Source organism: Fistularia commersonii, chromosome 25 (assembly GCF_037954325.1).
Source record: "Fistularia commersonii isolate RoL2024-O1a breed Wild chromosome 25, RoL_Fcom_v1.0, whole genome shotgun sequence".
NCBI classification, from domain to species: domain Eukaryota; kingdom Metazoa; phylum Chordata; class Actinopteri; order Syngnathiformes; family Fistulariidae; genus Fistularia; species Fistularia commersonii.
The window spans coordinates 10,076,675-10,098,912 of NC_141308.1; the positions used below are offsets into that span (position 1 = coordinate 10,076,675).

The following is a 22,238-nucleotide window of genomic DNA, read 5'->3' on the forward strand; positions in this document are numbered from 1 at the left end:
ATCATGGTTCTTACAGGTTTTCATACACAAACTTAATTTTTTTGGGGGAAAATAATGTTTAAAATACCATATCCCTCCACTTCAGGAGAAATGTAATTTTCAAATGCATTAAGATCAAGAGATCTCCCATTTTTTCCTGAACTACATGATTGTTTCCGGCTTGTGCCCGGGGACGCAGAGAGCAGCTCCAACAACGGAAAACCAACATTTCCGTCGCGTCCTGTGTGCTCTATTGTGTCCGCGTTATAATTTTTAGCCCTTTTTCTTGCACTCTCAAGGGACTTGTGTGGCAATTGTGTATATTTATGTATCGGAGTGGGGAGGCGGAAACTCGAACTACCTTCTCCGCCCTATACCGTCCAACTGAGTGGCGTAACAGCAAAATGTGACATCTGCCGGGGTCGAGTGATGTCACCCGCTGATGGGTTACAGATTTCTGTCAATGGAAAACCACCGCAGCTGACTCCGGGACCTCAGGCTGCGATGCATGTCAGTAAATAAATGACGTCCCGCTCGGTATTTGTCGCTCGCACATTTCCATGTGAATTGTTTTATAATGCTGTTCTCAGCATTTGATCGTTCGTCGCTCGCTAATCGCGCTCGTGTCGCACAACTGACTCCACACACAGTCCGATGTATGTATGTATGTGTGTGTGTTTTCACGCGCACAAAGCAGCCATTTGTGCAGGAAGAATAGCTTGGTGTTTCTTCTTGCGAGCGTCTCCTCGAACCACACTGAAGGCTCCAGTCTGCTACTTTACTAGGTGGTGGGTGGACTGTGCCCTTGTGTGTCCGTGTGAATCGCATTGATTCATTCATACTGTCTTCTCCTGCACGGGGGCCCCTCCGGTATTTCTACCCCAGCCTCCAGACCTGGCCTGGAATAATGTCCAGTCAATTCACATCCCTTACTGAATTTTGTTTCCGCCCGTGGCGTGCAATAGTATCGATTCTGCAGGCCGCGTCGTGTACACCGGATGCAAATCGAGGAAATAATTTAAGAACCTCGATGATTTTCCTGTAGGTGAACCCTCACGTTCACTGCAGCGGTTTCATTTCTTAGTCAAGCGGTGGTTTTACAGGAAATCATATCTGCGGTATCCAACGTAATGTTTGGTCGTGCAAACCTGTCGCGCGTAGGTGGAAACCCGCTGACAGCTTGGCTTCCCTTCAAGTTCTATAGTCGAGTAAGAATAAGACATTGCAATCAAGAGACAAAATTGTCCAACGCATTATAAATACGCTTAATGGAAGTACCAGCGTGATACAGCGTATGCGCCTGAGGGCTCAGAAATGTTATTAAGACCGCAAGGCGACGCCTCATTCTATTTTGTTTTATTCTTTATTTTTTTTCCAGGAAACAGACTGCTGGGTTTGTTTTGACCAATGAATGGAGATGAAATCATGTAGGCGCACGTCAGCCTCAGGATGCCACGGACCTGTAGCCGCACATATGGACTGGGGGCCTCGTCTGCGCGTGGCCGACCTTCCCTCGTCCACCTGAGAGCGACATCATCTGTGTTGTGAAAAAAACAGACGCTGGACTCAAGAAAGACCGCTGTGTTTCTTTGGCTCAAATACTACGGGTAAGAGTCATTTTATTGATAAAAGTGTCTTTGTATAATCGCAGGAACCAATTTTTGTCACGGCGCGCATGATATCGACGCAGACAATTGTTTTGCTTGTTTCCCGTCTCGGTGTGTGTGTGTGTGTGTGTTTACATGAGCCGTGCAGACATGAGGTCATGCCAAACAATGACTGTGCTCTGTCAGAATGTGTGGCTTTGCGGTTGCGCTGCCCGTACCTCTGAAAGGGAATTATTCACCTTTGAAATTCAGAAGAGCAAACAGCACGGTTGAAGAACTTCCGTTGCAGAACGGGGGAATATTTTTTACTCAGTGATGTTTCGATATATGTTTGTTGATTTACAGTAAATAAATATACCGGTTTCTTATGTGGAAAATCACATGGCTCAAATTTAATCAGCAGAAATATAAGCAGTGAGTCGCAAGGTTTCACCTTAAAATTTTAAAGGATTCTGATAGCAGATTTTACATTTTTGGTCACAAAGTTCCTGATAGTTACTGTTTTTTTGACTGCTGTGCAGATTCATGTATTAACATGTTTTTTTTTCTGATATTCAGTTTAATTTCTTACTGATTTGCAGGTCATTTATTGCTGATTTTCACTTACTTGCAGTTACTTTAATTTCTTTTTTTTTATATATTTGAGCAATTTCTAGTTGATTTTCACGGTTTCCCATTGGATGGTAGAATAGATAAGGAGACTCATTCCTATCTGCTCATTTGCCTGAGACGTGTAAAATAGTGAAACACAGTTTTCAGTTTTTTTTAAAACAATATTGTTTTTGAATTGTTAATATTACATCACATATAAAGGACTTGTAGTAAAAACAAATAAACTAAAGTAAAACCAAGACCAAAAACAAAAAAAGATTCAAGAAGATTTAAAGCGTTTATTGTCACATTTACAGCAGTGAAATTCCCACTTTGCTCTCCTCAGTGCATATTGATTTATTGATAAACAATAATGATAGTATATATTATTATTATTATTATTATTATTATTATTATTATTAAATAATAAAAATAACTATAATAATAATAATGATAACAGAATAACAATAATAAATAGGCTCTGAATGCTGTAGGATGCTGTATTATTATTATTATTATTTAATAATAATAATAATGATAATAATAATAATAATAATAATAATAATAAATAGGCCCTGGATGCTGTTGGGCTGTCCTGGCTGACATACCTCTGCCACATTGTGTGGATGTTGGGGAAAGTGCGGCTGGACTGGTAGACCAGGGAGATGTTCCCCCTTTTTATAGAGGGGGATCGGAGGTTGTGCTCCAATTACAGGGGGACCACACTCCTCAGTCTCCTTGGTAAGGTCTATTCAGCAGTGCTGGAGGGTCCGTCGGGGTCGTCGAACCTCAAATCCAGGAGGAGCAGAGTGGTTTTTCATCCTGGTTGTGGATCAGTGGACCAGCTCTGTACCCTCGGCCGGGTCCTCGAGGGGGCGTGGGAGTTTACCCAACCAGTTAACATGTATTTTGTGGATCTGGAGAATGCAGGCAATCCTGTGAAGGGGGGCTCTGGGAATATGGGGTACCGAACCCCGTCATACGGGCTGTTCGGTCCCCGGATGATTGTGTCGGAGCTCGGTCCGCATTGCCGGTTGTAAGTCAGACCCGTTTCCGGCGAGAGTTGGACTCCGCCAGGGCTGCCCTTCGTCACCGATTCTGTTCATAACTTTTATGGACAGAATTTCTAGTCGCAGCCGGGGCGTGGAGGGGATCCGGTTTGATGGCCGTGGGGCTGCTTCTCTGCTTCTCGCAGATGATGTAATTCTGTCGGCTTCATCCGGCCATGATCTTCAGCGCTCACTGGAGCGTTTCGCAGCCGAGTGTGAAGCGGCCGGGATGAGGAGCAGCGCCTCCAAATCCGTGACCGCGGTGCTCAACCGGAAACGGGTGGGACGCCCACTCCGGGTCGGGGAAGAGGTCCTGCCCCAAGTGGAGGAGTTCCAGTATCTCGGGGTCTTGTTTACAAGTGAGGGAAGGATGGAGCGGGAGCTCGACGGGCGGATCTGTGCGGCGTCGGCAGCCATGCGGACTCTGTAGCAGTCTTTTGTGGAGAAGACGGAGCTTCGCCTTTTGGCTCAGCTCTCAATTTACTGGTCGATCTACGTTCCCACCCTCACCTAAGGTCATGAGTTGTTGGTAATGACCCTGAGAACGAGACCGCGGATACAAGAGGTCGAAAACTCATTTTCAGAGAAGACGGATGGATGGATGGATAATGAATAATATAAAAAGGACATACTTACACTGGGCAATTACACTGCATCTTAACATCTTACTAGTACTAATACTTGATTTCATAAGTATAGAGGCGGATGGCATGGATGTTATTGCTGGACAGGATCAGCGCCATACTAAGCTGTCCATATACAATATGCTAGAGAGCTCAGTTAACTAAGCCTTAAATTAAGTTACAAAATCTCACATCCATTACTTTCTCAGCCCTCATTGATGAGATAAAGGGGAAACAGTGGGGAAAAAATTTGTGCAAACTAGTTTTTGAATAATGAAGCCATTGCACCATTTTAAAATTGATTCCAAGCAATAGAGCAGGATCGGATCCCACGAAGACCCAGTTTCTCCTCCTGTATATTTTTTAACGTGTACATTGCATAATTCACCTGTTCCGAAAAAATAACGCTTATCAGCTTTTAAAGAAATCCCTTTTACACCATAATTGCGATGGTATGAAATGTCTTTTTTTCTTTTAGGCGCACACACCTGAAAATTGAACTAAACACTTCCTCTTACAAGGCACATGTGTGTGTTTGTGTGTGTGTGTGTGTGTGTGTGGTTCTGTCTGGTGATCTGTTTTGTCCACTTCACCAAAGTTGAGGGTAGAATAACAATTCTTCAGTGGTGAGGCAGGACGAGGAGGAAGTGAGAAGTCGTGTTGCCGTCTGTTCTGCAGGAATAAACAAACCCACGCACAGGAAGCGCCCACGGACACTCCCGTACAGGTGTGTGTGTGTGTGTGAGCCGCTGGCACAAAGAGAAACGATTACCAAGCAGGCATTTGTGATGAAGGTGAAAGCCAGAGGAGCCGACCGGATCCATGCGCACTGTATTTGCCCCGTGAATGTCAGGAATTGTTCCGACACGCCTTTGTGTGTGCGTGGGCGCACTCGCTGACACTTTGTATATGCTTTTGTTTTACGAAATGGCACCCTGCTGGCCAAATGCCGCCGCCCGGCTGGATGTTTATTTGTCAGAGCCAGACCGTCAGCGTTCAGTGCCCGCGGATGACGCCACCGTAAACGCAGCGTCGAGGGAAACAGCGGCGGCTGCGTAAAAGATGCTTATCTGCAATGACCCATATGAACGCGAAGTTGCTCTGCAGGCCTGACAGAGACACCAGCTTGGCGCCGGTATTGTCATGAAGTTTCATATAGGTTCGGACGTTGGGGCTTAGATATTTAAATTCCAATCATTTATTTCAACATTGTGTTATTTTTTCCTTGTTTCGTCAGCTAATCTTTTTTTTTTAAATTTTTTTGATTTTTTTTACTTATGACATTTGCGCATTGTTAACCCTCATATTGTGTTAAGGGTCAATTTGACCCATTTCACCCATTGACCCAATGGGTCAAGTTGACCCTTAACATAATATGAGGGTTAAACGTATGTCTCCGGGACTAAAATATAGTTTGAAAAAAAAATTGGACAAATGAACTTTTACATTACATTACATTGCATTTGGCAGACGCTTCTATCCTAAGCGATTTACAATAGAACTTGCATTACATTGTAACACCATTCTGCACCGATCGATTCAAACCATTGACGATTTGTTATTTTTCCTCCGCCTGAGCATCACAATCATCATTATTTTAGCTGTTTGGGAATTAAAGAGAGGACAATAAACTCTCAATAGACTGCAGCTCATCTTTTTAAATAAAAGACTGAGCCTTGTCTGCACTCATTCCCCCCCCCTCCCTGCCCCCAATGCCTCACACAACTGTGAAACGATCGGCTATTTTACGTGCCACTTGTAACACACCCTGGTATCAGGATATACGATACTCTGTTTACGAGAGCGTCCCGAAGTTTCGGCTTTTGACGGGCGCTTTTGCGGCAACAAAGACCGCGGCGCTGACTGCACAGAAAGATTTCCACCGCAGACGCAGAGACGGTGTGGAGGATGGAGGAAAAAAAGAGGAGTGAGGGACGAGGGGAGTAGCAGAGTGGAGGGGAACCTCTTAGAATAGCATCAACGTCCAGAGAGCGAGCTTTTTGTGGAGTGTCTCCGAATGCTTGGAGGGCCTCAGGGGCACAGACTGACAGAGGAGACAGAAGAGGAAAGGGAGCCTCTGGGAGTCAAAGTGTGTGTGCATGTACATGTGTGTGTGTATGCGTGTGTGTGTGTGTGTGTGTGAGAGAGAGAGAGCAAAAGAGAGGCAGCACAGTGTTATTTTAACCCTGAGCATACATCCGGCTGTCACACCATACCCCCCGCCGCTGCTGCCCTCATTATATCAGTTTCTGTACAAAATGTTTAATCTAGATTCTTGGCAAACTATAATCTTCATCGTCATTGTTTATCTTTGTTGATTTTGTCTTGACACACAGACGCACAAACACACAGTCACACACAGACGAGTATGCTCTCGCAGCCGCCGGGCGCCGTGTGTTTGTAGTCTTTCGTATCTATTGTTACTCTGCACAGTCACTTGCTCCGGGAAAGCCGGGCCCGGAAAAGCAGCTTATATATTGACCAGACGCACACACACACACACACACACACACACACACACACATACACACACACACAGGCCCTTACTGTAATGTGATGATGCAACCGTCCATGACAAGGCCCACATCTCTGCGTAAACCCACAAACACACACTTACATGTCCCAACTTATTGTATCTCAACTTTTCCCACAAAGACAGAAAGACAATCTTTTTTTTTTTTTCTTATTTATCTGAAACTGCTGGCTTTGGTCAGTCTGAACCAGCACATAGTCTTTCACTTAGAAACACAGAAGCCTGTGTAAATTATTGCTTTGCGGTTGAATGCGTCTTTTGAGGTCATATTGGACTATTAAGATAAAAACTCATCTTTGATGGGAATATTACCTCTGGCAGTCATTATGAAACATTTGATGATAGGATAAAAAAAACAGAAAGAGTAGGTTCATATAGCAAAGAGAATAAATGATAATATTTACGTGATATAATAATTAAAAATGCATGTACACACACATACTGTATATTGCGGGATTCAAATTGAGGCATCTTCTATCAAAACAGGAAACCTTTGCCCTTGAAATGATTACATTTAAGATGAATAAATAATATTTATTGCATAGGCTGTAGATTATCTTGTCTGAGATAACAGGATTTATTGCGATTAAATGTCAATCTTTTTTTTATGGTGGTGGTGAGGAAGAGGAGCAGCAGTATTATAGGACACAGCTGTAAAAGTGTGACTGCTGTTGCAATGAATGACCCGCGTAATTGGACTCTCCTGCAGTAATTATCATAGCAGCTCATGCTGTTTGGATATTGATTGATAAAGATTGATAGTTGATATGATAGAGGGTGTAACTCTAATGACAGTCATTTGACAACTGATGTCAGTATTGTCTAATGTTTAGCAAACATTTCTGTGATAATTTAAAATAAAATAAAATAATTAAATAATAAAATAAATGTAAAAATAAAAATAAATTAAATAATGCTAAATTCAATAAATTAAATAATACATAAATATATTAAATAAATAATGAAATAATTGAACACATTATGTAAATGAAATACAAATAAATCAAAATAAATTAAATTAGATAATAAATTGAATAATAAAATGTGAATGGTAACCATTCAATTAAATGTAATATTGAAGAGTTATGGAGAGGTTTCTTCAACAGTGAGTAGCTCCAGTATTACACTGTTTATGTTTTTAAAGTTATCGGGCTATTAAATGATGGAATTTATTTTAATCCCCAAAAACATCATGTCCAAAAATCCAGCGTACCTTGTGTGTGTGTGTGTGTGTGTGTATGTGTGTGTGTATGTGTGTGTGTGTCTCCAATAAAGCTTTCTGTTCAGTGCATGGACAGTGCGTGGGTACAGGGAAAGTTATATTTCCGTTGTATTGCTATGCTGGAAAAAAAGAAAACTGCTGAATAATGTCTGCTTTCTCCCAGACCGTGCCGATCTGTGAATTTGCAGCTGCTTTTTGTTTTTCCCTGCTGACTCAGGTGGCACCTTAAACAACTATTCCCACCTGCAATCATTTCATACTATCCCAATATGATTTAAAATTTTCCCTCATCCCTATATGCCAAAACATGCCAAACGACAAGGGTAAAAACTGTATTAGTAGGTGAATTCAAACACCGCATACTTTTCTTTTCTACTTACGATACGTGAATTAAAAATAAATAAAAGTCTTAAAATCATTTTCCTCCTCAAACTGTTGTGAGTTACAGCTTGTGATACTAACAGAGAAAAGTTTTTGTTCCTCCTTCTGTAAAATTTTTTTGTAACGTTGCTCGACTCTGCCCCCTTGTGGCCAAATAGGATAATTACAAGTGTAAACTCCTTGCAAGCGTCATAAATGTAAACAGTACGTACTTAATCCCCATAAACGCATAATGTTAATGGTTAAAAGAAGTAATACCTGTTGAAAATGTTGGTTTATAATGTTAAAATGCATTTTGTGACAACAGTTTGTGAATTAGAATCATCTCACCTGGAATATCAGACGATGTAATTGATTGATGAGGATGATCGGCTTTACCTGCAGGGTGTAAATCTAATCTGTCCAAGTGTGACTTGGCATCCTGGACGGCATGATAGAATCGCGACGTAAATGAGTTGATATTCTTTACTTAGAAGGTTATCACTTTGCTATTCCCTGTATTGTGGACACAAGAATGCAAACCCTCAGCCGATCTAAGTTCAGCTTTACGACTAGAAATATTTCTCCATGACTGAGAATGAGGTTGGTGTTTTATAACAGAAGTGATCCCGGAGAGACAACACACACACACACGCACCCCCCCCCCCCCCCCCCCCCCCCCCACACACACACACACACAATCTCTGCTATGATGTATGACAAGACATCCAGATGGCAGTGAAACACTGAGAGCTTTAGCACCTGATGACTTGCAAAGCTCATCACCTGTGACCTTGGCACAAATGCGCACGCAGATTTACCGAAGCACAAGGACCCTCGCGGCGTCCTCCTGTCCCCCTAATCCTGCCCTCTGCCACCCTGCACAGCCCAACACCGCCCGGCAGGCTTTAGCTCCCCTCTTAAATCCCACCTGTTTAGCCTGAGGGGACAGAGGAAAGCCAACACCTCGCAAACTCACACCCTCCCCTTCATACTTCCTAGAAAGACAGCGTGAGAGCCGAGAAGCATGCATCTCATTCTCACACGTGCGCTTGTGTGTGTGTGTGTGTGTGTGTGTCTGCTCGCTCTCAGCACTTTATCTCGGGCACATCTCTGTCCACAGTGGATTTGTTCATGGTGCCTGTCCTGCTGTGATCCAGCCAAAGTGGAAATCTTTCTTGGAAAGGGGTGATAAGAGAGGATTTGCAGAGAATAATACTTCTCCCGACGAGTCAGTATGAAACAGCTTGTGCTGCACAATAGATGGAAGTTATTAGCAGGTTTGACTCCGACTAACCCCAATTGATTCATGAAGGGCCTGCTTGCTCGGACACAGACCATCCTTCAGCTATGAATTTTCCACTGGGTCTACAGTTTCAAAGCTATATATGGGCTCTCTTTTTGTCTATAGAGTAAACGTGACTGCCGTGGGGAAAGAAAAAAACAAAAAAAAACAAATTGTGATATATTATTAACACGCAACAAAACTCTCACTCCCCTCCCGGGAGTAGCGAGTCAGTTGTGCTGACAAATGATTTAAATAAAGCAACTGAATAATTCATTTTCTGGATTTCTGGAATCTAGCATATTTCCTCATTTGCAGAAAAACGCAGACCAGTTTGAATGTGTGTCAAAGTGCTGTCACGACTTCTTTAATGAGATGCTCGGAAACTGCCGTATCCCCGTCTGAAGCAACCACCTGCTTGTCTGGATGTGCGGAAGACGTTGCTGCTGCTGCACAAACACGCCGCCAAACTATACAGAGATAGGGATTAAAGCGGCAAATTTGTGATCTGGCGACTGGTGAAATACTGATACAGCAAATCGGTCGTATGTTGAACTGCAGACGTCTAAACTTTTGTCCTATGCTGTAATTTGACGTTTCGGTTGTCAGGTGTTTATGAACTGTGGTGCAGTGAATGAGCAGTTGTTTTTTGTTGTTTTTTTTTTTGGTTAAGTTAGAATTAACTTGGTTGCATGATGCTGTGTAAACTCAAAGTCATCAATATCATGTGCAATGAAGGTTTCAAAAACACAATGACGAGGAAATAAAAAGGAATGAAAGTTATCCTTTGCCACAAACTAGAAGTGATGTCTGTCTTTGCACGTGGACTTTATGGACGAAATTAATTAACTGCAATATTTAAATTGCTGAACATTAGGGTTCACTTTATATTTGTGAAATATTAAGATAAGAATCTTTAAATAACCCTTTATTATATATTATAGTAACCTAAATCTAATCATGAATTGTCAAAGTGGTTGAAAAATAATCTAAAGCATTGAAAAAAAAAAAAATCTGTAAATGATTCTATAAATAATTTCTACCCTGTCAAACATTTTAACCTTTTTTTCAGACATTTTGGATAATTCTAGTTATATATTATGTTATATTTTTTAAAGTACATTTGGAAAATCCTCATGAGTTGTCTTAGACAAATATTTTGATAAAAGTGACATATTTTTGCAGTGTAAACTGCACAAGCTAAATGTGTCATTTGAGTCAACAGACCTAAAATCACTAAACAGTTAAGAGTTATTCATTGTTTTAATTGGCGAAAAAATGTACTGAAATATATTTTTTTAAACGGGAATTAAAAGTTTAGGACAAAACAATTTTTGAATCAACTTAGAAAGAGAAATTAAAGCAAGAAACGCGTGCGAGCGTGTGCGTACGTGTGACCCGATCCTTCCGAAGCACAACGTGTCAGACCGAGGATATTTTTTTCCACTGATCATTCCCTTAAAAATCTTGTCGGGGATTCTCCAGCCGGCAGCGAATGCTTTGTGGAAAGAAGATCTTTACTTCATAGTGACAGCTGGGATAAATGGGTGGATAAATAGTCACCGTCTAGCCGGCGGAGAGCAGGGTTGGGGAGGGGTTGAAGGTGAATATAAGCTGTGTTAGCATACTGTTTCGCCACAGTCCACACCCTGACCAAAGCTTCTGCAGAAACACTGATCTCAGCGAGACGGTATATTCGTGGCTAAACTTCCACATGCCCTTTACGTTGTGCCGGGATGGTGAATCATCTGGTAGCGCGTCAGACGTTTTATTTCTTCCCTCTGTGAGGTGAAGTAATCGCCTAAGTCAACACCGTTTAATCTCTTAAAATAACTTGCGGCTGGGTGTTTCTGCCTCAACTTACATGACGAAATTTTTTTTTTTTTTTTTTTATGGTTTATTTTTTTTTTTTTATTCACGGACAGCTTTTTTAGTTTCGCAGAGCTAAATAGCTTTGTCGGGAGGATTGGAAACAGGTCTGCAGCCCGGGCCGGTGATACCTCAGGAGTATATACTTACACATCTTCATGATTTATATATCACACTGAGGTATGTATATCCTGCACCCTAGCTCATCTTACTACAGGGGTCACGGCAAATAGGCACGTTTCCAAAAAAGCGCTGTTTTCCCCTTCACCGTAAAGCCCTTATCGCATACATGCATAGTAAATTCCAGTATAAAAACACGCACACACACACACACAAGCGCGATCGCTGCACTGTCCTGTTACATCCCTGATTGTATTTCCACCTTTCGAGCGCCTCGCTAGTAGTAGACGCCGGGGATTTCATCCGGGTCCTGGACAACAGCTTAGAAGCCCTCCCGTCTACCCACAAACACTCGTAAAGAGACGGGAGGGACCTCGGAGTCGCGGTCCTTCAAGTCTTGAAGGACTCTAAATGGTCTCTTGAAGGGAGGGTTTAAATACCTATGATGGTTGAGCTGGGAAAACTGTTTCATTACACCCACAGCCTGTCAGCCCGTCTTCTCCTTGCTCTCCATCACGAGGAAGGAGAAGGCGTTCACATGTTTTAACAGGCTCGGCTTTAACCCCCCCCACGCCCCTCCGTCCCGGGACGCCTGACGAATGAAACTGTCGGGTCCATAGGTTAGGGCCCCATCAGTTTGTTATTCGAGGGTTTTTCCAGGTTTGGGGGGGAAATGTCGCCCCCGTATTAGAAGTAGAGATGTTAAAGGTCGGGGTTATTGCTCTGAGTAAGTGATACTTTTCTGAAAGTTGCATTTTAGAGAGAATAAAAGAGGTGGGCGGATGGGCAAAGTGGTAGAAAATAAAGAAATCGCCATATCCCTGGGCCCCTTTTGTGATGGATTTATATACAGTCAGGACATCATAATTCGGATGCGGGTTTTTTTTTTCCCCGATCGATGGAAAAACAATCACCGTATTTGTCAATAATGACGGAAAAGGCAAGTTAGCCGATGAACGGTAACGCAAACGGAGGAGGGGGAAACAAAAAGCAATTATGTACCTGTCAGAAAACTGACGGTTACTTGGCGACGGAGGCTCTTAGCAACCAAAAGCAACAAAAGATGATTGCAGAGCTTATTACTTCCTGTTGCTGCAAAAACACAAGTCAATAGTGCAATCAAGAGATCCTTTTATGAAAATAAATACAGATGTGCAAAACAGCGGCAAACAGGAAAGTCAGATTAGACACAAAGCCTCCAAGCTCCTGAAATAAGATCCTCTGGACGGATTTAACCCAGATTAAGTTGTTCTGGAGTGATGGGAAGAGAAAAAAAAAAATATGGAGGTGGTAAGGGAAGAGTAATATTCTGAATATTCACACGCGATCAGTCCAAATGTGGCGGCAGAAGCCTAACACACGGGCATGTGTGGACGACAGGACTGAGGAGAGCTTTGCACCATCGGTTTTTGTTACAAAACCATTTTTTAACCTCATGACATCTTACGGTCGGGTGCTCGTCGGATACATAACACACGCCGGCGCGATGATAGCACCAAATATCTTGAATTCTTAATGCTTGGCGTTCCCATGAACGGGAATGTACAAAAATATATCCTCTGCTTTTATGATCCGAAACAGCGGAGGATAAATAAACATCAAATCGTTTGTTTTCGGCTTCGCCCCGCTGGTCGCCGAGCAGCGCGGCGGTCTGTAATGGAGCATGTTAATGTCATCAGGGGGAGGCGGTGGGTCGCCGTAACCCCTCGTGACACCGCGGCTCGGCCTCTGCTCCATTTATCACGGCCTCAATCGGCCGGCGTGTCCCGGCCTTTCCGTTTCTCACCTGCCCATCCGAGCTTTTAAACCGCTTACCTTCTATATTTCTGCGTTATCACGTTGTTGGATTGCTATGATCGGTTTTGAACCGTGTGTCCAGAGAAATTGATATGATTTATTTTCCTGCCAGACACGGAGTTTTAGATTTCTAATATCTGATCGGTTTATCCGCATTCTCTGCTGAATGTCAACATTGTTGTTTTGTTGATAGTTGGTTGAATACAGGTTTTGATGGTAAAATCATCACAATAAGTGCAATTAATCTCTTTGGGATACCGACGACAACCGACGTTGAGGTTGTGTTGATTTTTCTGAATCGTGAACAAAAATGTTGTTTTGTTAACCCTTGTGTTGTCTTGCGGGTCAAAAGTGACCCACTACCATGTTTAGCTGTAGAAAAAACACCTTAACCTATTTTTTTCCAACTTGAAATTTTGACTTTTCCGAAAGAGACCCCATAATTAGAAAAAGCGATACTTCTTTTTTGTTTATGTTTCCATGTGGGCTGTACACCACTAGGGTACAAAGATTGTCTTACGGGTCATTTTTGACTCGTAGGACAAGGGGAGTAAACACAATTTCAAGATCGCACGAGGGTTAAACTAAACATAATTTTAAAATCCAACTAAAATCTGACATCAATCCAACGTCTGTCTGATTTTACGTTAATCTTTTTTAAAGTTTTGAGCCGGCGCAGCTTGTTGTTGTAGATTATTCACCATCGTAATGCGTCGTCACAAATTCTACGATTAAATGCGTCTTCGATTTCTTTCCCCGAGATATTGTCTAATCTCAGTTGGGCTCAATCTTGTACAACAATGACGAAAATGGCAAAATCACACACTTTTTTTTTTTTTACTACTTTTTATGATTTCCGGGGGAAAAAAAATGACAAAAAGCTGATCTATTGATACCGGGTATTCTAATTTCTCGTTGACGCGCCTCATAATTCACGCGAAACATCTTCCTCTCGTAAAAGTTTCAGAAAAAGCAATTACCATCGCAGGGATTGATTATAACGAATTACATTGTGCTTATGCTCTCCAGTGTACTTAATAGCATTTGGTTACAATCCATGTAAAAATTATTTTGGTTGACTTGTTTCTTTTAGAGGGAGTGAAATGACAGCCCGCGCTTGAAGAGCGACTCGGCGGCTCCGGTTATTAATCATCACAGAGCCGATTGTTGTGTCGTAAAAAAAAAAAAAAAATGCGTGAGAAAGGAGAGGCAGAGCTGGCGTGACTGAAACGGCCTGTTCCTCCACTCAGTTTCCCACAGAACGTCCGCGTGGAGACGGATGAAACGATAAACGCGCCGACTGCGGGGATTTGAAAGTATCAGAGGTGTGGGTGTTGTAGGTGGTTTTGGATTCTGGCGAAGTGAGAATGGAGGTCTTTAGAGATTTACGCTCAGTTTTGATAGGCGTCTACGCCGGGAAGCTGGACCAATGAGGATCTTGCATTTAAGGGTTTCCGCAGCAAACCTTGGAAACCAGAAAACAAAACACCGTCAGGCTTTGGGTGTCGTGATCGAAGCTACATTTCGATCTTGCTGATAGTTTAGTCTTTTATCTCTGTCACAGCAATTCACGTGCAACTTTCTGATTTTTATTTATTTATTTTTTTTAATCTTGCGCTCATTGGTGCAACAGCGGGCCTCGTGAGGAGGAGGAGGAGGGGGAAGAGCGAAAAAAGTGAATGTTGCTCAGTGGGCTGCGAAAAACCAGCCCGAGGACATCGACAGGCCCGGAATGGACACGCGAGACAGCAATGGAGAGGGAGAGGGGCGGTTAGGGGCGGGTGGGGAGGAGAGAGGGGCTGGATGGAGGGTGTCGGGATCCGACCGGCCCGAAAAAGAACGAGAGCGTTGGGTGTTTGAAAGAGGTGTCAGGGGTCAAGGGTGTGATTTATTATTTTTTTTAAATTCTGCAAATTTGTTTAAAGCGTCGCACGGTTGCATCACCGCTCGGACTGCCGTGTTGGTCACGTGACCGTTTGGGAAAGACCAGGAGGTACTACCATGTACTCGCGTGATTGCACAAAGACACACACACACACACACACAGATACATACACAGACTCACACATTGTTCTTTTACTCTATTTACCCCTCCATCCAGATGTCCACTCAGTGTGGATCCAGATGGCCTGGATACCCTCCCTTTCGTGGAGAGGTGCTTTTGATACACACACACACACACACACACACACACACACACACACACACACACAAAGCAGCACGGCTGTGTTTTTATCCCTCTCAGATGGAAGATTAACTCTCCTCATTAGGGCCCCCCCCCCCCCCCCCCCCCCCCCGCCCCTCGCCCTCATCTCTCCTTCCCCCTCCCTCCCCTGTCGACCTGCCTCGCCGTCATTGGCTGCTTCTATCAGGACCACCGCTGACTGGATCGCCGTGACGACAGGACACGGGAGAGCCGGGGGGGGGAGTGGGATGGGTTGATGTTGCCACGGTAATAGGGGAGGCGACCACTCGCCGGGGAAAAAAATGAAGTGGATGGGTGTGGAAAAGGGGCGGAGGGGTAGATTGAGAGGAGGAGACCGGGGGGGGGGGGGACAATAACAACAACAGCGAGATTATCCATCAGACGAGCAGTCAGGAAGTCCTTTTTTGGGGTCAAAGCGGCATTAAAAATCCTCCCAAGATTGAATTTGCGACAACCCCCCCCCCCCCCTACCACCACCACCACCACCACCACGGACAGCTGCTCGCAATCCGTCCCAGACAAAAAAAAAAAAGGAAGGATGGATGAAGTTAAACAGGTGACAAATGAATAACACCTCCTGGAAGACGCCGTCGCTGCTGTGATATTTCACACCGAGCGATGAGTGAGAGAAGGTAAGCCGGCCGGGAGCACAGGAATAGAAAAAGAGCGAGAGAGAGAGAGAAAGAGAGAGAGAGAGAGAGAGAGAGAGAGAGAGAGCGGGGCATCACTGGATATGAAGATCATGCGTCAGCAGTAAGGCAGGGCAAACAGGAGTCTGAGAGAGAGATAGAGACGGTGACAGTACAGATGAGCGAGGTGGAGCGCAAGCGACAGAGCGAGAGAGAGAGAGAGGGTTGAGGTCATCGGTGCGGCGTGAGACGGGAAGACAGAAATAGAGCCTGTCAGATTTGTCACCCCTGTTTGCCACACCTTGGCCGCATCATTCCGACACTCCATCCTCACTGCGGCGGCGAGGACCAGCGAATTTATTTTTTTATTTTATTTTTTTTTAATTGTTTGCAGAGACAACCGTGATCAACGTATGGATCATTTCTGTGATGCCTTCTGAAGATCCAGACATATAAAAAGGACACATTGTGCTTTCCCTTTTTTTTTTTTTTTTTTTTTTTTTTTGTGGATTGTCTTCTATTGTTTCTCCGGAGGGGAAGAATTCCTGCCTGCGCAGAGGATGAAATTAGGGAATACGCTCGCTCCTGGTCGGGAATTGTTTTTCGCAGCTCGCCGGAGGAATGCATCATCACAAGAGGCCGCCGGCGTATAGATGAGCACCTGGTCGGGCGTGGAACGCGGCCCCGTGGAAATGAGGAACTCCTTGTCCGGCCTTTTCCGAGGGAGAGCCGATTCGATCTGAGCGAGGAACGCGATGAACGCGGGGGAGTCGGACCCGCATCCGCACTGAGACGGCATCTTAGAAGGACGATGATGCAAAACGCCGCCACCCTGACGCGCAGAACGCCGCCCTCGTCTCCCTGATGGAGCAAAAACTTTGAATCGGGAACCGACCGATTGACCGACCGACCGACTGACACAGCGCGGCGCTCGCCTGTTGTGCCGCCGTGCTTATCGGAGCTATTTCCGGTCTTCCGGAGCCACAGGCAGGTGCCAGCCAGGTGTGGAACCTCCCCTCGCCATGGGGGAGACAGCAGAATATCAGAGGCTGCAGGAGACGCCGGAGTGCGACTACCAGCGGATGCCGAGTGATGAGGACGAGGTAGATGTTGTAAATAATACCGTATCGTAGCTTGTCAATCAAACAGGGAAAGCACAAGTGATCAATACAGGGTTGAAGATGATGTACGGTTTAAAAATCCAAACGTTATCTATCCGTGTTTTGTCGTAAAAGAGCTAATCTCACGCCATCGTGCTGATGAACCAACCAGCTGCGGTGGATGTCAATTCAGCAAAGTTTTGATATCTAGTTAATGAGAAATACATTTTGGGGAGATTTTTGAATTTGGACGGACCTGAAAGTCAAGTTGTCGTCGGAATCAAACGGATATTTGGACGCACTGCCTCGCGGGATCGTTCAGTTGTTAGTGCTTTATGGTTTGTAAAGCGTACGGGCTTCGTGCGCGTCCATCCGAAATGTTTTAGCATGTGGGTTTGGATGTTAATCAATGCTTGCGTTCCAAAATGGCAACAAATATCATCGGATCATATTTTCACATTGATTTTTTTTTACCCTGCTCTAGCTTTGATTATATTGTGATATATATAAATATATTTATTTTATAGGATTTTTTTTTTTTTTTTTGATGCGGTAAAAAGTAGAAAGACAAGTAGATATTCTTCAAAATATCAGTATCCGAAACTGAACTTGAAAAGTGCAAGTTCAGGAAGGGCGCTGGTTTTCTATCCTAAGACAAATATACAATTGTGATTGGTGTAGTTTTTTTTTTTTTTTTTTGTTTGTTTCTCAGTTCAATCCCCCTTGGACTGCTGGGGTGTTCGAATACACCAGATCGATTGTTTCCAGATACAGTCACGCTTCTCCCGCTCTGTCAAGTCCAAACTAATCATAGATCTCTGAAAGAGCTCATTTGTCTACACGCATATCGGCTCCCTTCTCAACCGCCTTGATGGAAAAAAAAGGGCTGTTTTTTTTTCGGAGCAGTCACGAAATATTAGACGCACACATGAAATCTTTGGCCGGATTTCCAAAACCTCGTGATGCTTCTCTCTTCTGGCATGCTGAACATGCATTTAGCAGAAATTAATCAAAACTGATGAATACATTTACATATGTTTGCAGCTAGCAGATTGTCTGTATGTGTCTGTCTACACATAGAAATATATACATATCTACTGCATGGTTCAGCTAAATGTATCTATTTTAAATGTCATATATTTGTATCTTTTGGCTGCATAAAACTTTTCTTTGAAAGGTATAGATGACAGATTTTTACTCCTTCGGTTTACTCCTCAGAGTAAACTGACATCCAGCGTCCGCGCTGGGATAATCGAGCACAGAAATCGGATAAATGAATGAGCGTGCAGACCCGTGCGACAGTTTTAATGACATCAGTGTGGACTGTGTGTGTGTGTGCGTGTTTAGTGTGCCAGTTCGGCAGAGTTAAGCTGGTGGACACCGCAGCTGCCCTCCGGCCTCTTGGGGCTGAATCAGATCAGAGTCTCTATCTACAGCTGCAGCTTTGTGCTGAATACAACAGTTTTTTCTAGTTTTTAAACACATGCACGCACGCACACACACACACACGCGCCGTTTCGACGCACCGCCCGTCCGATAAAACAATAGATGGCGAGCGCTGACTGTATTGAGACACACACACAAAAAAAAGAGATGATAGGAATTTAAACGAGATTTGGGAGGATTTACTAAAAAAAACAAAAAACAAAGGGCAGCTTACAAGTCAGTTTAATTGCTATGCCTAAATAACACTGAGCTGAACATTTTAAGAAATTGGTATTCCTAATGATAAATCAAATATTTATCCGTTGCTGCAAGTTCGCTCCGGGTCGGCATGTTTATATGAAGGCGGCGTTGACATCTGACCGATATTCGCCCCTTAACACCCTCCTTTCCCCCTTAAACGGCTTTAGGGGATCAAAGATGCCACGGCTTAGGATTGGTGTGTTTTCGAGGTGTGACATCAGTGGACCAAATGTTTGCGCGGGTGGGAGGGGAGGTTGTTTTCCGAGTCCGTCAATATGCTATCGACGGGCTACGAAAACCAATAAGCGAGCAGGGGCTGTTTGTCCCGATTCCGACGGTCAGTCGCCGACGCCCACGTCCGCAACGTGTCTCCCGTCTCCTCGATGAAGTGCGATGGATGAAGAGGAGGCAGACTCTTGACGCGAGGTGGAGGCGGGGGTGTTACTATCCGTGAGATCGGAGATGACACATTTCAGTCCATCTGCGCAGCCGGGGATCTGTCAGAAGCATCATCTGTGCATTTGCGTAGAGATATTTTCCCTGGATCTCCAGTGTAAAGAGTTATTCGCCGTCTTCTCTTCCCTCGTTCGATTTCTGCACCCGACTTCGAAACCGAACACAAATTGACGATTTCCCGGAAAAAAAGGTTACATTTTATTTCAGAAACGCGCCCGAGTTGTTTTCACCCAAATCCAGTAAGCTAACTTAATACCCGACATTGTAAGTCGGTGTGAATCCGGCGGGTGCATGCCTCCGCTCGTCTGCGAGTGTATACAGAGAGCGTCATATTTCAGAGGGGTGCTAAATGTGTGTGTGTGTGTGTGTGTGTGTGTCTGCTTTACGGATGTACTGCAGACCTCACACAGCGACTCAGTTCTCGTAATCTCATTAGCCAACAAGCCTCCACTTTGATGTCGATTCATGATAATACAATGTACGCGGTCGGACATTTAATTTAGTTTTTTTTTGCAGGATTAGCATTTAGCAGAGACCAAAGGATGTTGAAATGTTTGATCTGACATCAATGTGTACTTGATTAGCAATGTACTAGGTTTATGATTTAATAAGATTTGTTAAGAAGTTATTTAGAGTCTCAAAAATGCAAGTAATTATGTAAAAAAAAAAGTCTCAAATTTTATCCTTTGGCCTTTTTACAGTATTGAATATATTCCTGTTAGAGCGGTTTATGCTGTAGCACAGTTAGCGTCTCACACTTTTTCAGTTAGCATGGTTTAAAATGAAAATAAAGGGGATAATAAAAAGCCTATAAACAAGCTTCCACTGGTAGTGAGGATGTGAGGGACCTCTCAAGACTGTGCAGATGAATGGTTTTATTTATAGAGATGCAAAAGACAGGAGGGCATTCAATAGTATTAGGAGAAAAAAAAAAGCCATGATACTATTAAAAATGAAGCTAGAAAAACAAATGGTTATGTGTATGGCCTATTATCTATGATATTTGTTTATGATTCATTCAACAGCCATGCTGTTTAAAAAAAAAGTACTATACCGAAAAAGGTTTGCAATCCTTATATTTGAGTTATGGCGTGTCTTGGCCTGTATTAAAGAGTTGTGTTTGGTGAGGGATGAGGCAGTGGCACTGCTGCTTGGAGTGTTTTCGATAGACTGACCCTATTTTAGAGGTTAATGATTGACTGTTGGCTCTTTTCCGTTTTTGTGTGTACTTTTCATGGATTTATAGGTCAATTATACGATCGGCTATTGCTGCAGGAAATGCGAAACTTCCATTAATGTCTGCTCGTATTTTGAAAAAACAAACCAGAACCCCACAATTTTTATTCAGTGTTTGAATATTTCTATTTGTATTCTTCATTAATTTAATTTCCCATTACAAATGAATAAGCTAATAGAGTTTGTTGGGTTCATATAATTCTAACTGATGCGTTAAATGTTTGATTATCGCCCACTTCTGACCCGGTTCATATACTGAAGCTATCTGGAATAATAACAGAAAATACTCCTCCTTAAAAACTACATATTGCTCGTGCCAGAATGAATTTCTCCCAAGGAATGTGATCAAACAATTCAGACCCTCCCTTTTTGTCGTATTGTATTAACTGTAGATAAAGTAAAAACAATATCCAACACGCCACTGTTTAATTCGTAAACGTTAACAAACGATATCACCCAATTCCAAAACGGTTGTCAGATGCGCCTCAAAAGGTCGGTTGTTTCCAACCAGCGGCGACTTGCTCAAAATCTTCCTGTCTTACCAAATCTTTTTTGAGTTCAAGTTTGTAATATTACATCACTCTTGCTTAATTTATGACTCATTTTAAAGTGTAACGTCAACACTGAACTTGGGTTCGGGCGCGTTTGCAGAGCCTCGATCCTCATCATGAGTTTTGCCGCCACCTTGTGGTATCAGCAGCGGGTCGACACGCTGATCATTAATCCTGCTCCACTTCAATCTGCTTAGTGACGGGGAAGCCGACAGCAGTGTCACGCATTCCTTACACTGTAATGTTACAAATCAGTGTTTTTGTGCTTGTGTTTGAGAATCAGCTCCCTGCGCAACAATACCGATCGGACATTTGTGGTAGTTTATAAGAACTGGCTACGACCACTGCGTCCAAACACCTGATCCGAGGGAATGCGGGATATTTCATTTTTATCTGCTTACGGTGACGTAACCGAGTATATTTCCTCATTCCTCACGGCAAATAACCCGCTCCTGCCCCGGGAGAAGGTTCGGCCATCATCTAGCTCAGGTGTGCCCAATACATCGATCGCGATCTATCGGTCGATCGCGAAGGTAGCGTGGGTGGATGGCGTGGCATTAAAACGTAGTTGTCAGCCTGTCATCCTCGCTATAAAATTTGTCACTTGAGTGACAGTCGGTCTGTCCAATCTGACCTTTTCTGGGCGTCACAGCGCATGTGCACAGAATGGCGCGTTCTAGCAAGCTAGCGAGTTAGCCTCCAATTTATGTCTTCTAATCTTATGGGTATAAAAATGAGTGGGGGAGCTGGACCATGTAAAAAGACTAAAACGTGTCATTTCAGTACGGAGTGGGAGGTGGACTTTTTTTTTTTGCTATGTCATTTTCAATGCGCGTTCGTCTCATCTGCCGATCTGCCGTTGCTTTACCGAAAAATGGAAATGTGGAGCGGCATTTTCAGACCGTTCATAAAAACCGCAGCACTTCCGAAAAGTGAGCTGAGAAGGAGAAAGGTGAATAAAATAAAATCCCAGCCGTCAGGATAGCAGTCATTTTTCTCTCAGCTAACTTCAACTATATTGCTGCAAGTCATCAGAATAAGGTATTTACCAAAAAAGCACACTGTTGTAGGGTGCCATAAGGGTTCATGCAGTTATGCAAGACTCACAGATATTTATTGTGTTAAGTATACTCAGTAGCTATATCAATAAATATATATTCAGCATTTTTAGCGGGGGTAGATCATTTTCACATGGTTATTTGAAAAGTAGCTCTCCCTGTGAGTTAGGCAGCTGATACAATACAGAGGGTACCCAAATAAAATCCCAATAATTTATATTCTGGACAATGTTTCAGCCCTAATAGCGTTTCATTTTAAATTCCTCTTATTTGTACTCTTT

The 22,238-nt window shown here is 43.4% G+C and overlaps 1 protein-coding gene across 4 annotated transcripts in view; it reads left to right on the forward strand.

Moving 5' to 3' along the window:
• The first annotated feature begins 1,485 nt into the window (after window positions 1-1,485).
• Window positions 1,486-22,238, forward strand: part of tnk2b (tyrosine kinase, non-receptor, 2b) — a 52,334-nt gene continuing 31,581 nt past the window's right edge. The window contains exon 1 of one of the 4 annotated variants that reach the window (XM_086173023.1): window positions 1,486-1,586. Coding sequence is in view for 2 of the 4 variants with exons in the window: in XM_086173020.1 (XP_086029146.1) it covers window positions 16,893-16,973 (81 nt within the window). In the remaining 2 variants the exon portion in view is untranslated. Of the gene's footprint in view, window positions 1,587-16,339; window positions 16,974-22,238 lie in introns of those variants that run through there. The other 3 variants (XM_086173020.1, XM_086173022.1, XM_086173024.1) reach the window with 3 other exon arrangements.